Here is a 12,709-nt window from a genome sequence, read left to right as displayed (position 1 = left end):
TCACTTTATTTCATGGGCAACAGTTGCATGTAAAGAAACAATAAATATAACTAGTTTTTGCACATGACACATTTTTATTGGTATAAAAATTGAATTCTACTGATTTAATATTCAGGAATTCCACTCTTCTTTTTTTTACTTGACAATTAATATAATATCAGATGACAGTGATTACAAATATCTTATACAGTGAAAGAAATTATGTTAATAAGATGTAAATATACAGAATGTTAAGAATTTCAGAGATGCTATAATTAAAATGTATTATAAAAAGATGTTTACCAGAAATCACAACATTGTATGGCAATCAGCATTTACTGTATGTTCGCAACACTTTTTTATGAGATTACAACATACAAGACAGGTACATTATCGGCTAATTATAGTAGCGAGTATATTTTAAAATATGAACATCATATGTAACAAATATCATGGCAATACAAAACAGTGACAGAGCAGTGTAATGAAATGTAGCAGAACCTATTTTGACTTTTTTTTAAAGGTTATTTTGAAAAACAATACTTTTTTCTTTTTTTTCAAAATAAGACCCAACGTCACAAAAGATTAAGGGTCTAAATGTTTGTGGAACCCAAAGTCTGAAACAGGGAAAAAAAGCTTACAGTCCCTCTTCTTTCACCAAGTACTCGGGCAGAGTCTGAAAAGCAGTCACAGGTACAGTCACTGGGACCGTCAGGGATATGGCGCCGGGTTCGACAGTGGAGGGGGTAACCTCACTGGGGGGAGGAGGAGAGGGGAGTGGGTCCGTGTGGATAATGTTCAAGTCAGTGAGCTGTTGGGAGGCCGGGGCAGCGTCTGCGTGAGTCCGTAAGTGCTTGCGAAGGTAGGCGGCAAACAGAAAGGCTTTGCCGCAGTGGGGGCAGCTGTGGGGTTTGTTGGTGGAGTGGATCTTCTGGTGTTTACGCAGTCCAGATTTGTTGAGGAAGCCTTTGCCGCAGCTGTTGCAGACATGAGGCCTCGGCTTGGGATGCTGCTTCTCGTGCTCCTGTAAATCCGCCAGCTGTGCAAACTCTGCCTGGCAGGTTTCACAGACGTGTGAGCCCAGTGGCACAATTTTGGTAACATTCGGGGGAGCGGAGTCGATGGAGTGAAGATTTTCATGCGCCTGAACTTCATCCCAGGTTCCAAATGTAGCATCACAATGTGTACAGGAGAACTGAGGGAGAGTCGTGTGGGGAGTGAAGCCTGAAGCTGATCCTGCCTCCGTCTCCTGCTGCTGCTGCTGCTGCTGCTGTTCGGACTGCTCAGCTAGGTGAGTTCTCTCGTGTTTGCGAAGACTTGAGGATACAACAAATGACTTCAGACACTCCTCACATTTGAAAGGCCTCTCTCCAGAGTGCACACGCCGGTGCTTGTTGAGACTGGAGCGCTCAGCGAATGACTTGTCACACTCTGTGCAAGAAAAGGGCCTGAGTCCTGTGTGGACAAGCATGTGACGCCGCAGGTCCCAGGATGCCACGAAGGCCTTGTCACAGCTCTGGCATTTGTAAGGTCGCTCTCCAGAGTGGACACGTTCGTGCACGGCCAGATCAGCTGGCTGCCTGAACCTCTTGGAACACTTATCGCAGGGGTAGGGCTTGAAACCCAAGTGGGCTCGCTGGTGACGACGGAAACTAGATGGGTCGGAAAACATCTTGCCGCACTGTGGACAGAGGAAGGGCTTCTCACCGGAGTGAGTGCGGAGGTGAGACTGGTAGGAGGACAGCTGGGTGAAGCCTTTGCCACACTGCTCACACTGATAGGGTTTATTCTGAGAGTGAATGCGCTGATGGCAAGCCAGAGAGGAGGAGCGAGAGAAGGCTTTGCCACAGTCTGAGCACAGATACGGCTTTTCTCCAGTGTGGGAGCGCTCATGGTTTTTCAGGTCCTTCAGCTCTGTGTATGTTTTCCCACACTCTTTACAGGCATACGGCCGATGGCCCTGATGGTTCCTCCTGTGCTTTCGGAAAACAGAGGGATCGGCAAAACTTTTGCCGCACTCGGCACAGAAGTATGGCTTTTCTCCTGTGTGAGAGCGCATGTGCACCTTCAGTTTAGACAGGGTGGGGTAGCTCTTAGAGCACTGACGGCACGAGTAGGGACGCTCGCCGCTGTGCTGTGTCATGTGGATCCTCAGGCATATAGCCTGCATGAAGGCCTTACCACACTCTGTGCATATGAAAGGTTTCTCCCCGGTGTGAGAGCGGCTATGGTTGCGTAGCTCTGTGGGGGTCTTGTAAGCTTTGTGACAGTCAGGACACTGAAAGGGCCGCTGGGCCGAGTGAGTGCGCTCGTGCTTTGAGAGCTGAGCCTTGCTCGAGAATGTTTTGGTGCACTGAGAGCATGTGTGCGGCTGCTGCTGGCGATCCTTCACGTGCGCTGAAAGCTTGTGGCTGCGCAGAGCTGACAGACTCCTGAACGCCTCTGTGCATGCGGAGCATTTGAAGGAAGCCTTGGCTTTTGGAGGCCTGCCTCTGCCACGTTTCTTCGCAGGCCGATCCCTCGGCAGCTCTTCCTCTGGCTGGCTCTCTTCATCCTGCGAAGGGGGAGTGTATTGCTCTGCAAGAGGTGGGCTGCCAGGCTGAGGAGAGGCCATCTTTACATCTGCCAAGAGATGACATAAAAAAAGACTTTGTAATAATCATGTAAATAAACATCATTTGAGCAGAATGAGATTGTAGATTTGCTCCACGGGCATCAGGTCAAATCTCTACAAGACATGAATGATCTGGACAAATAGTCAGTGACTGTGGCTGAAGAGGGACAAGGAGGAAATGTGTCTGATCACATAATAGCAGAAATATGTGGGTGTGCATTCAATCACAAAATGGCTGGCATTAGGACCTCAGGGACAATAAGCTAACCGCTTTGATGCCAGGGGAAGTTGCAATGACTCAGATCGGTGTGTATGAATGACGGACATGAGGACGAGCGGAGACGAGGCTCGAACACCACAAGACCCTGCGATGGTGCTAACGACCGGACACGATCTGTACGTATACCTCTCCGCTAGCTTGACTGCTACGCATTTTTTTTAACTAACTCAAAATGGCTGGCTTTAGGACCGCTTGCACCGACAGTGTCATCATCGTTACCCGGGGTGGATTTCGCTAACAATAGCTGCTTTTAGCATCGTGCGGGCGTGATAGACACGGCGGCGTTTCTTACCTGAATCGGGACATTAATGGCTGGTGGGTGATGCCTGGAGAAAAAATGTCTGGTGCTCGGGTGTATTTACGCAGAGACACGGTGACTGGCTGCGGGATGGGGGCCGGCTCTAGGACCATGATGACGAAAGCCCTCGGTCGGACAAGTGTGCAGCATTTTAATGCGTGTGATGGTAAAATGTGCTAATGTAAGACTCAGCACACAATCATTAGGAGCACAGGGTAAAACCACGACAGTTCTGATTGAGTTAGCACGTTAGCTGCCGTGTAAACATGCGATCTGAGCTGGAGCCAGGATCATTCCCCAGGCTTGCAAGTCAATGGCGGAGTTAGCTACGAGGGCTAATCCCGGGGAGCCAACGTGATTTTGGTATGTATACGGAAAGCCGAGGCGTGATAATAAGATGGACACGTGTTTTTATTTGTGTGAAGTGTTCGCTGTGTTGTTGGTTTATCGCTGAGCTCGCCGCATTTTGTTTCACGACAACTTTTAGCTCACCTACTGAGTTTCTCTTCAGAGGGAAGGATTTCACTGCTGCACATTTCCTGTTTCCTAGCAACAAGAGCAATGTGGGAACAGGGGATGGACGGAAAAAAAGACAATCGGGGGGGAAGGGGGGTTCCCTTTGCATAAAATAATGTATTTTATAGTAATGAATGAAAGGACATGTTCGGAGGTTCGTGTTGAATCGCCGCTGCTGCAGGTATTCAATCCGCCGCGCTCGCTTAAGTCGCGTTTCCGCATTTGAAACCACTTCCAGGCTTTTTGGTGCAATGTTTGTTTAGCTAGCCGCGATGGTGGTGCTAGCTGGTGGCGCGCTAACGTTAGCTAGCTCACTGCCCCGCGATATCAATTTAACAGCGATTCACTTGTTGGCTGTTTCTTCAAACCTCACGTGTACGAGTGTGTTCGTTCCGCTTTTGTTTGTGATGTCGGATACTGTGAATGTTCGTAGGTGCAATGAATCCGAAGAGAGAGGCGTTGGTCTCCCGGTTTATTGACATAGCTAGCGGTAGTTCAGTTAGCATGCTGGTGCAGAGATGTAACGAAACACCTCAGTTTCCAGCTAAGTGCATTCAGCTTAATTAATCCTTTACTTCTGGTTACCTGCTGGTTAGACCAACATTTTGTTATTTTTACTTTTGAAATGTTTGAATCATGGATCAGTAATAAGTAAAATAAGTGTTTAGATTATTGATGATCCTTAACAACTACATGTGTATTATGTGGATTATAAGTTTGTATTGTAGAGGGACTATTGGAGAAAAACTACAATAATTTAGAGAAACTGTGAGCGTATACGTGACCTGCACAACACAGAATTCTATTTTTGTTTCTGTATTAACCACCACTCTAATTGTCTTGTCTTTTGTCCTCAACAGCTTTATTTGCCTGCTTCTCCTAAAGTCAACTATTGATCGTCTGGAACTGGTTCCCAACTGCTGGAGAAACTCTTTCCTCCCAGGACACTCCTTGGACCTCACTGCAAAGAAAAGTCCCTATAAACAGACAAGAAAGGCATCTAATGCATTTCCTCCCTGCATACTCCAACACCCTGTGTCTGGCACACGTGATTCAACTGATAGCTTGTAATGGCAGCGCAAGACCTTGGCAGGACGTCAGGATTTCCTTGCAAACAATGTGGCATGTTATGTCCCAATATGCCCAGTCTGCTTGAACACATGGATGCTCACCTTCAAGAAGATGAAGAACGCAAGTTTAAATGTGATGAATGTGGACGTGGATACAGGCATGCTGGTAGCCTAGCTAATCACAAAAAGACTCATGAAGTGGGCTCTTTTCAGTGTAACATATGTGGCAAAGAAAACTCCAACGCCTTGTCCTTGAAGAGTCATCTCCGGAGCCACACTTCACAGAAGAAGTACTCCTGTGTACAGTGTGGGAAGGGTTTTCGTCTGGCATCACAGCTGGCTACACACGAGAAGGTTCATCTCTCCAGGCGAGTAAAAGAGCAGTCATTCAGGAAGTTGGATGCGGAATATCCTGCTCATGAAAATAGTCATGCAATTGAAAATGATCGACCACATCATCCCAATGAGCATTTAGCTAGCGTCGGAATTTCTACAGAAAATAGCCCATTTGAGGACAAGACAGAGGACATTTATAATGCACAAGCAGAGTCCTCTGATGATGCAGCAGATCGACCTTTCAAATGTGATTTGTGTGACAAATCATATATTCATCATCGAAGCCTGACCAACCATAAAAAGACTCACCAGGTTGGAATGTTTGAGTGCACGGTCTGTTTCAAACTGTTCAATAACATGGCTGCTCTTTACAGCCACCAGAGAACTCACAAGTCGAGAAGCGGGACAGACCCTGGTTCCATGGGTGGGTCGTTCACCAGCACACCACTCGCCCAGTTTTCACCTCAGAACCAGGACGCTCAAGTAAATTTCTGCCACTTGTGTCAGGTACTATTCCCCAGTGATGAAGAGTTCCAAGAACACATCCAAATGCATAACTCTTCATCCATGTCATTTGGCCTTCAAGATGCCATGTCAGAGAACCACAATATATCATATGACAACAGTATTGCTTCGCCTGAGTCGAATTTTTATGCATCTCCTATAAATAATATTCCCTCAGTATCATCAGTAGATAATCTTGGAGGTTTTGATCCACCGCAGGAGCAAATAGCAAGTAATGGTCATGTGTACTCAGACTGCTCCAATAATCAAACTCCATCTTCCAGTAGCACTCAGGGAGAACCTCCAATCATAGACGCAAGCATTCTTGATCCTGTCCTGGCGCACACACAACACAATGACAATACAACTGAATTCGAAGAGACTTCCACTGTAGATTCTAATGAGCGTCCCTTCAAGTGTCAAATCTGTGGTAAAAGCTACCGGCACTCTGGGAGCCTCATCAACCACAAAAGGTCACATCAGGTTGGGATTTACCAGTGTTCAGTATGCAGAAAGAGTTATCCTCACTTCGCTGCCCTCAAAAGTCATCTTCGTCTCCACAAAGCTCAGCCGTCATCTTTTAGCCTCAACGCCGAGGGAGACTGGCTCTCCTCAGAGCCTCTGACTCTGGAGAATCAACAGGGTTGCTTCTCCTCACAAGAGGAGGAAGACGACACCCAGCCCATGCTTGATATTGATCTGAAGAATGGAATTGAACACAACAATGGATCGTTGTACCACGAGCAGTTTAATCAGGACTTTTCCCAGGATATGACAGTGCATCTACCTCACAATGAACACCTGATGCAGAGGCACATGTGTGCAGACTGTGGTGAGACTTTTGCAGATATCGCAGGGATTAAGTCTCACAGTTGTCCGCTGTTACAACAGCAACATGACACAACTAGTAGTGAGAGTAATGTTAACTTCCAGGACAGTAATGGTCACTATTCTGTCGGAAATCCAGTGAGTAATGTCGACTTCCATGGTCTAAATGGTAGCCATGGCGAGCAAAGTTACTTCGATCAGAATTTCCATCAAAATATGAGCAGTCATCAGCTGAATGGTGACGCAGAGGATGAAAACGCTGAAGAGGAGGAGGAAGATGATGATGGAGATCTTTATCAGTGCTCTATATGTGGAAACAGCTACACCAGCATGCGGGCTCTGAGGAGCCACCTCCGAGGGCACACACAGTCTCACGGTACTCCTGCAAGCTCAGGGCCTTCATCCTTGTCCTCCCATGAAGAAGTGAAAGACGAGCTGGGAGAGATGATGATCTGTAGCACATGTGGGGAAAGTTTTGCCAACAGGCAGGACCTGATTACCCATCAGCTTGTACATAACAAGGAACAGGTAGATGATGTAAATCATTTACATATGAACAACTGCGATGTGTCCGGAGGCACGGAAGAACTACAGAGTATCATCTGCGGCAGCTGTGGAATATTCTGCACCAGCTACCATCATCTTGAGAACCACAGCTGCACAGCACAGAGGGAAGATGCGTCAGCCAATTGTAAAGAGGAAATGAAAGTGAATGATGTTGCCCAGTATGAGGACACAAGCCACGTTAAAGAAACAGGCGCCACAGAGGCTCGTCAGTACAAATGTGATCAATGTGGACGGTCATACAGACACGCAGGCTCCCTCCTTAACCACAAAAAGTCCCACAAAACAGGTGTTTTCAGATGTCTTGTCTGCCAGAAACGCTTCTACAACCTGTTGGCCTTAAAAAACCACCAGAGATCCCACTTTGACATCAAGAGGTTGGTAACATAATTAATAAGTATACAAAAATTCAAATTTTCACTCATGTTACAAATTGCCAATGCTTGTAAAGAAAAACTGTAAAACTGGCATATAAAGTCTGATACAAATGTGGTTTGTCATCATGGCTCTCATCCTTGTGTAGGCTATTCCCTGTATTTCAAACTCAGCATTAACTAACTCCCTCTTCTCTCCTCCCACAGACACACTTGCAATGAGTGTGGGAAAGCCTTCAAAATTCAGAAGCAGCTATTGAACCACCAGCGACGGCACAAAGAGAACCAGGCCAAAATCCAGGAACTCAACAACCAGATCCAGGCCCTCATGCAGATGAATGGGACCAGGTCAGACGGAGGAATGCAGCCCTTGACTTCAAATTCCAATCAGGCCTCTACCTCCACTCGACGCTCCAGGCGACTACCAGCAGGGGGAACGGCTCAAACAAAGCATGAGACCTTAGTAAAATCTGAGGAAACGGGCGACCCACGACCTTTCGCCTGTGATCAGTGTGGGCGTACGTATCGCCATGCAGGAAGTCTGGTCAACCACCGAAACTCCCATAAAACTGGTGAATATTACTGTTCTGTGTGTAACAACAGTTACTCCAATCAACTAGCAATGAAAAACCACTTGCGCACCCACTTTGCTTTTAAAAAGCACTCTTGCCAAAACTGTGGGAAAGGCTTTAGAGGAAAGAAGCAGCTATCAGCTCACGTCTGTGCGGCCCTCAGAAACGAAGGGGCCAGAAGCAGGAGGGGCCTAAAACCCAGAGCCACTAAGTGTAAGGAATGTAAACAGGCCTTTCTCTCTGTTGACCAACTGGCAGCCCACACCTGCGATACACCTTCAGGCAGCAGTGATGCTCAAACAAATATATTTCCAAGAAAAGAGGAGCGCCCTTTCAAATGCAACATATGTAATCGCAGTTATCGCCACGCAGGCTCACTCCTCAACCACAAAAATACCCACAAGACCGGACACTTCAGCTGCACCTTCTGCTCTAAGCCCTTCACTAACCCCATGGCTCTGCGCAATCACACGCGCATCCACACACAGAAGAAAAAGTATGTGTGTCTCACGTGCGGAAAGGCCTTCCGCCTCGCCAGCATCCTGCACAACCATCAGAGGGTCCACAACCGCATGGCGAGTCACTTCAGCTGTGCTGCGTGTGGGAAGAGTTTCCAGGGCAGGTCTGGTTTGAAGAGACACCGCTGCCGCAGAGGTCAGGGGAGCTCGATAAGAGCTGGAGTCCAGCAGTCAGAGAGAGGAGACAAGTGCTTCACGTGAGTTAAAGTTCTATTTCGACCTGAGTGTTGGAGTTTTATTCTCACGTATTTTCTCTTTGTTTATCAAAACTATCCTGACCCGACTGATTAGATAAATTGGCCAATATTAGTTTTATCAGATGTAACTGTATGAGTGCATAAGTTAAGCCGATAGCTTGATTTATTTTGTCTAAGTACTGACAAGTTTAATGTTCAGCTGAGAAATTTCCTGCTCAATACATATATTGATTTAAACACTGAAAAAACATATGTACAGATTCCTTATGATAAATGTTTATGTATTTACTGCTTCTTTAAAATTAGCAATATTGGCTTACAAATTTAGTTTTTAACAGTATAGTAATGTTTAATCATAGTAAAGGAATATTAGTATCAGTAATTTGCTGTTTTAGAAGTAATTTGCTTTTGGTTTAAATGATCTGGATTACAGTTTGTTATTAGGGACTGAACATAAACATATCCCTGCTGCAGGTGTGACCTGTGTGGGCGCTCCTACCGTCACGCTGGCTCCCTCCTCAACCATAAAAAGACACACTCCGAAAACCTCCACCATTGTACCTTGTGTCTCCAGACATTTCCTGATTCTCTCACTCTGCAGATTCACTCTCAGATGAGGCGTCATTGCTGCCCCGAGTGTGGCAAGACCTTCTGCCTGGTCACACACCTGCAGAACCACATGGAGGTGCACTCGAAGGAGCGGGCTGTTGTCTGCAACCTCTGCCAGCAGAGCTTTCCCACCACAGACAGTTACCAGCAGCACCATGACATGCACCACAGGGATCAGGGCCCATATCAACAAGCTGAGGATGAACCCATAGAGGACAACTTTGGCTGGGACTCAGGAATAAATCCGACTATGGGTATTGACGGCATGCACAAGCAGGTTCCACCACCCCTGTCCCACATTCCAGGAAGCATCACCGATTCACAGAACGACACTGCTGGCACGGAGGAGAAGAGCCACGTCTGTGAGCACTGTGGCCGCACTTATCGCCACGCCGGCTCCCTGCTCAACCACAAGAACAGCCACAAGACGGGCTCCTTCTTTTGCTCCATCTGCCAGAAAGAGTTCACCAACCTGATGGCCCTCAAGAACCACCGGCGCATCCACACGGAGCCCAAGCGCTACCAGTGCCTGGATTGTGGAAAGGCGTTCCGCGTGTCCACTCAGCTCATATGTCACCGGAGGATCCACACCAAAGAGAAGCCCTTCGCCTGCCTGCTGTGCGATAAGAGCTTTTCCAGCAAGTCCAACCTGCGGCACCATCAGAAGATGCATCAGAACACGCAGAGCTACGACTCTTCTTTTAGCATGGACGCTGACACGTTTATGGACCTGGACATGGGGTCTTTCCTTTAAAGTAGTGGTGCAGAGTATACAAGAGAAGAGGATCCTCTTATAGATCTTGTATTCGTCCCTCTATCATTAATTGTAACACAGTATTTTTTTTCTTCAGAAAGTGCACCTTGGTCCGGACAGAGGCTTCTTTTTGAAAATGCACATTTCATTACTGATACCCAGTCTTACCTCGGCAACAGATGGCAGCATCACTGAAAAGTCTCCAGAGAGTTTATTGCTCCTCTTTTAATACGGCCTGAATGTTTTTCTGTGAATACACAGGATCCCAGAATACAGGGCGGGCGATTTTAAAAAAAAAAAACGATCGCCAATCATTCCTCAATGACCAACCAAAGTGAACAGCCCAGGTCCGTGGAAGAATATTAACACAGATACCATGTTTTTTGTAAGACTACTGGTGATCTCTCCTCTCTTGCTATGTACAAATGTGTTCAGTGCCTCTGTAAGTTCCTTAGATAACAAAATATACAAACTATATTTATCTTTGAATCCTTTTGTTAGCTTTGCCGTCAATCTCAGAGGACTGCTCGCTTTTCCTCTGGGAGCTCACATAGGGCAAGCCTGTTATTATAAAGTTAAATACCTCTGGGTGTGTCCAAAGGTCAGTGGCAAAGTGATTTACTGAAATCATATTAATAGTTGTACTGCTAATAATAATCAAGTTGAGTGACCTTGTATGCTAAAATTGATGTATTTATTAATTTATTCCTGTTATTTTATGTCCATATTTTATTAGGAAAACGTTTTATGAATGTTGTAAAAAGAAATCTGTCTTCTGAAACTCATGTAGCCTGTAAGGAACTTCACCAGTGGATCTCTAACTCATTAACTCTCATCAGTTACAACAGGCAGGAATGAATTGAGCCAAGGATGGTGTGTTATTGGCAGCACTCAGGGGAAACCTTCAAAAGGAACATACCTGATGTGTAAAACCTTGTAGATAATCAGTTTGAAGCCAACCGAGCATTTTCTTTGTTCTCGTGCCATTTCAACATGTTTATATCTGATCTCGTTTAACGGTTGTCATAGTCACTCCAACATGTAGTTGCAGCTGCACATGCAAGCGCGCACAGTTATCCATGTTAGAATTTTCATAAACGTCAGTTATGTAGAAGAGCCAGTGCCTAAAATATAAACAGATTGTAGCAGTTAAATGTAGAGAAACCACCTCTCACTCTACTTGTTATACTATAAACAATGTATTTCTGTTTGTCTGCTACATTTGATTTTCTTTAATTATCCTGATGATTTATGAATCTTTTCTGCCACAAAACATTTAAAATGTCTTAAACATTTAACAACAAAAACACTTTGCAACATTGAGGGGAAACTGGTTCCTTTTCCTCTCAATCTTCATCCTTTTTTTTTTCTGTCACAAATGCTGTATATGAATTAAATAGAATTACTTTACATATGAAAATTCAAACACATGTGGCCGGGATGCCTAATTTCTGCTAAGCACAAGAGTCACTGCCAACATACCAGAGCTTTGTGGATTTACTGTCATAAAACATAAAAATGTGCAATTTATTCTTTTTGCCAATTTGTCTGAGATGAATGTGGTTCCTAAGTGAACACATGGCCTTTTTTTTATAGAACAATCTGAAATTAGATTTTCTTTATGCCATTAACATGATATGTCGTGTGTGCGTTTGTTTGTTTAGCACTGGTCAGAAGTAAGAAATACCTCATAGAATGCCCTGCCGACGTAGTTCTGCTACTTACTGCCTCACGCAGCGTAATTGTAGAGAATACACTGTATCCATACAAACTCAGATAGTTACACATTGTAATACTTGGAATGAATGAAGCATCAGTTTTAAGGTTTTACTTTTCATTTGCAGAATCCTACTGTGGTTGTTTCTCCCGTTGTTGAGTTGAATTTGCACACGTGTAGTTCAGACATTTTTAGCCTAAGGAGGACAGGAGGCAGATGACGCTGATGAGATGTTGTCGTTGGTTGCTGCGTCGACAGGAAACGAGTCGGCAACTTGATAGTTCGCCTCCGCTCAGTTTGCGGCTCGTAATATTTAAGCAATATACTGAAATTGTTTCAGTGCACAGGCTGAGTTTGATATTCTGACACAAGCCTTGGAGAAAAAAAACCATAACTTCCCATCAGCCATCTTTGTTACATTATTTAAAGGCTCATCTGTATTAACTGACATCTTCATATGCCATAGTAGCCTACATGTAAAACGACGGACACACTTTTCAGTTAAAACTGTAAACTGACTTTATTTTTGTATGAGGTTCACGTTCTAATTCCCTGTGGCACTTAACACATTCACTCCTCTGTCATTGATCACAATCACAGCCTGGTATTTGTGGCGTGTGCGTTAATCTCAGAGCTCTCTGTAAATATTAGAACAAAAATGTCGGCTGGATCTCTGTACATTCAATGCAAGATTTTGTTCAGCGGGAGAAAACTACTAGATTAGCTATTGTGTAATAAAAAAAAACATACCACATGTTCTGATTTATTGCGTTTTCAGTGCTCGCAAATGTCTGCTCAGTATTTAATTCATATTTATATAACTATTTTGTCACTCAGAAGCGTAGATTTTTACTTATTTGTTAGACTGTAGTTTAGAATATGAGCAAAATTTATTGATAAAATTAGATGACATGAATTAAAAGACTTGCAAAATAAACTGTGTTTGTTTCTTGTCCATATTTGTCCCCCTGAAAGTCAG

At 44.9% G+C, this 12,709-nt stretch overlaps 2 protein-coding genes across 9 annotated transcripts; one reads left to right on the top strand and one right to left on the bottom strand.

The window, feature by feature from the left end:
* Nucleotides 1–54: 54 nt before the first annotated feature.
* Nucleotides 55–3,686, bottom strand: znf668 (zinc finger protein 668). Of its 3 annotated transcripts, none has more exons than XM_069517939.1 (2): nucleotides 3,664–3,686; nucleotides 55–2,601 (listed from the first exon to the last, which is right to left on the bottom strand). In XM_069517939.1, exon 2 carries the CDS (start codon nucleotides 2,591–2,593, stop codon nucleotides 617–619), a length of 1,977 nt encoding a protein of 658 aa, XP_069374040.1. In that variant the 5' UTR covers nucleotides 2,594–2,601; nucleotides 3,664–3,686; the 3' UTR covers nucleotides 55–616. The 3 variants fall into 3 exon arrangements, with proteins under 3 accessions (XP_069374040.1, XP_019938661.2, XP_069374041.1); XM_020083102.2 differs by lacking the exon at nucleotides 3,664–3,686 and adding an exon at nucleotides 3,166–3,305; XM_069517940.1 differs by lacking the exon at nucleotides 3,664–3,686 and adding an exon at nucleotides 2,862–2,885.
* Nucleotides 2,850–12,667, top strand: znf646 (zinc finger protein 646). Of its 6 annotated transcripts, none has more exons than XM_069517936.1 (4): nucleotides 2,850–2,989; nucleotides 4,548–7,366; nucleotides 7,571–8,650; nucleotides 9,252–12,667. In XM_069517936.1, the coding sequence occupies exons 2-4, from the start codon at nucleotides 4,758–4,760 to the stop codon at nucleotides 9,265–9,267; spliced, it is 3,705 nt and encodes a 1,234-aa protein (XP_069374037.1). In that variant the 5' UTR covers nucleotides 2,850–2,989; nucleotides 4,548–4,757; the 3' UTR covers nucleotides 9,268–12,667. The 6 variants fall into 6 exon arrangements, with proteins under 6 accessions (XP_069374037.1, XP_019938657.2, XP_019938656.2 ...); XM_020083098.2 differs by having other exon boundaries at nucleotides 9,125–12,667; XM_020083097.2 differs by lacking the exon at nucleotides 2,850–2,989 and adding an exon at nucleotides 3,395–3,534 and having other exon boundaries at nucleotides 9,125–12,667.
* Nucleotides 12,668–12,709: the final 42 nt, after the last annotated feature.

This window comes from Paralichthys olivaceus, chromosome 21 (genome assembly GCF_024713975.1).
Source record: "Paralichthys olivaceus isolate ysfri-2021 chromosome 21, ASM2471397v2, whole genome shotgun sequence".
In the NCBI taxonomy this organism is placed as follows: Eukaryota; Metazoa; Chordata; class Actinopteri; order Pleuronectiformes; family Paralichthyidae; genus Paralichthys; species Paralichthys olivaceus.
The sequence above is the reverse complement of the archived record's forward strand: the minus strand, read 5'-3'. Positions and strand labels throughout refer to the sequence as shown.

Bases quoted from the DNA above. Each gene is read 5' to 3' on its own strand.
- znf646 (XM_020083098.2), top strand. From the start codon at position 4,758: ATGGCAGCGCAAGACCTTGGCAGGACGTCAGGATTTCCTTGCAAACAA. The intron at 7,367-7,570 runs GTTGGTAACATA...CTCCTCCCACAG, and splicing joins TCCCACTTTGACATCAAGAG to ACACACTTGCAATGAGTGTG. The intron at 8,651-9,124 runs GTGAGTTAAAGT...TCCCTGCTGCAG, and splicing joins AGAGGAGACAAGTGCTTCAC to GTGTGACCTGTGTGGGCGCT.
- znf668 (XM_069517939.1), bottom strand. From the start codon at position 2,593: ATGGCCTCTCCTCAGCCTGGCAGCCCACCTCTTGCAGAGCAATACACT.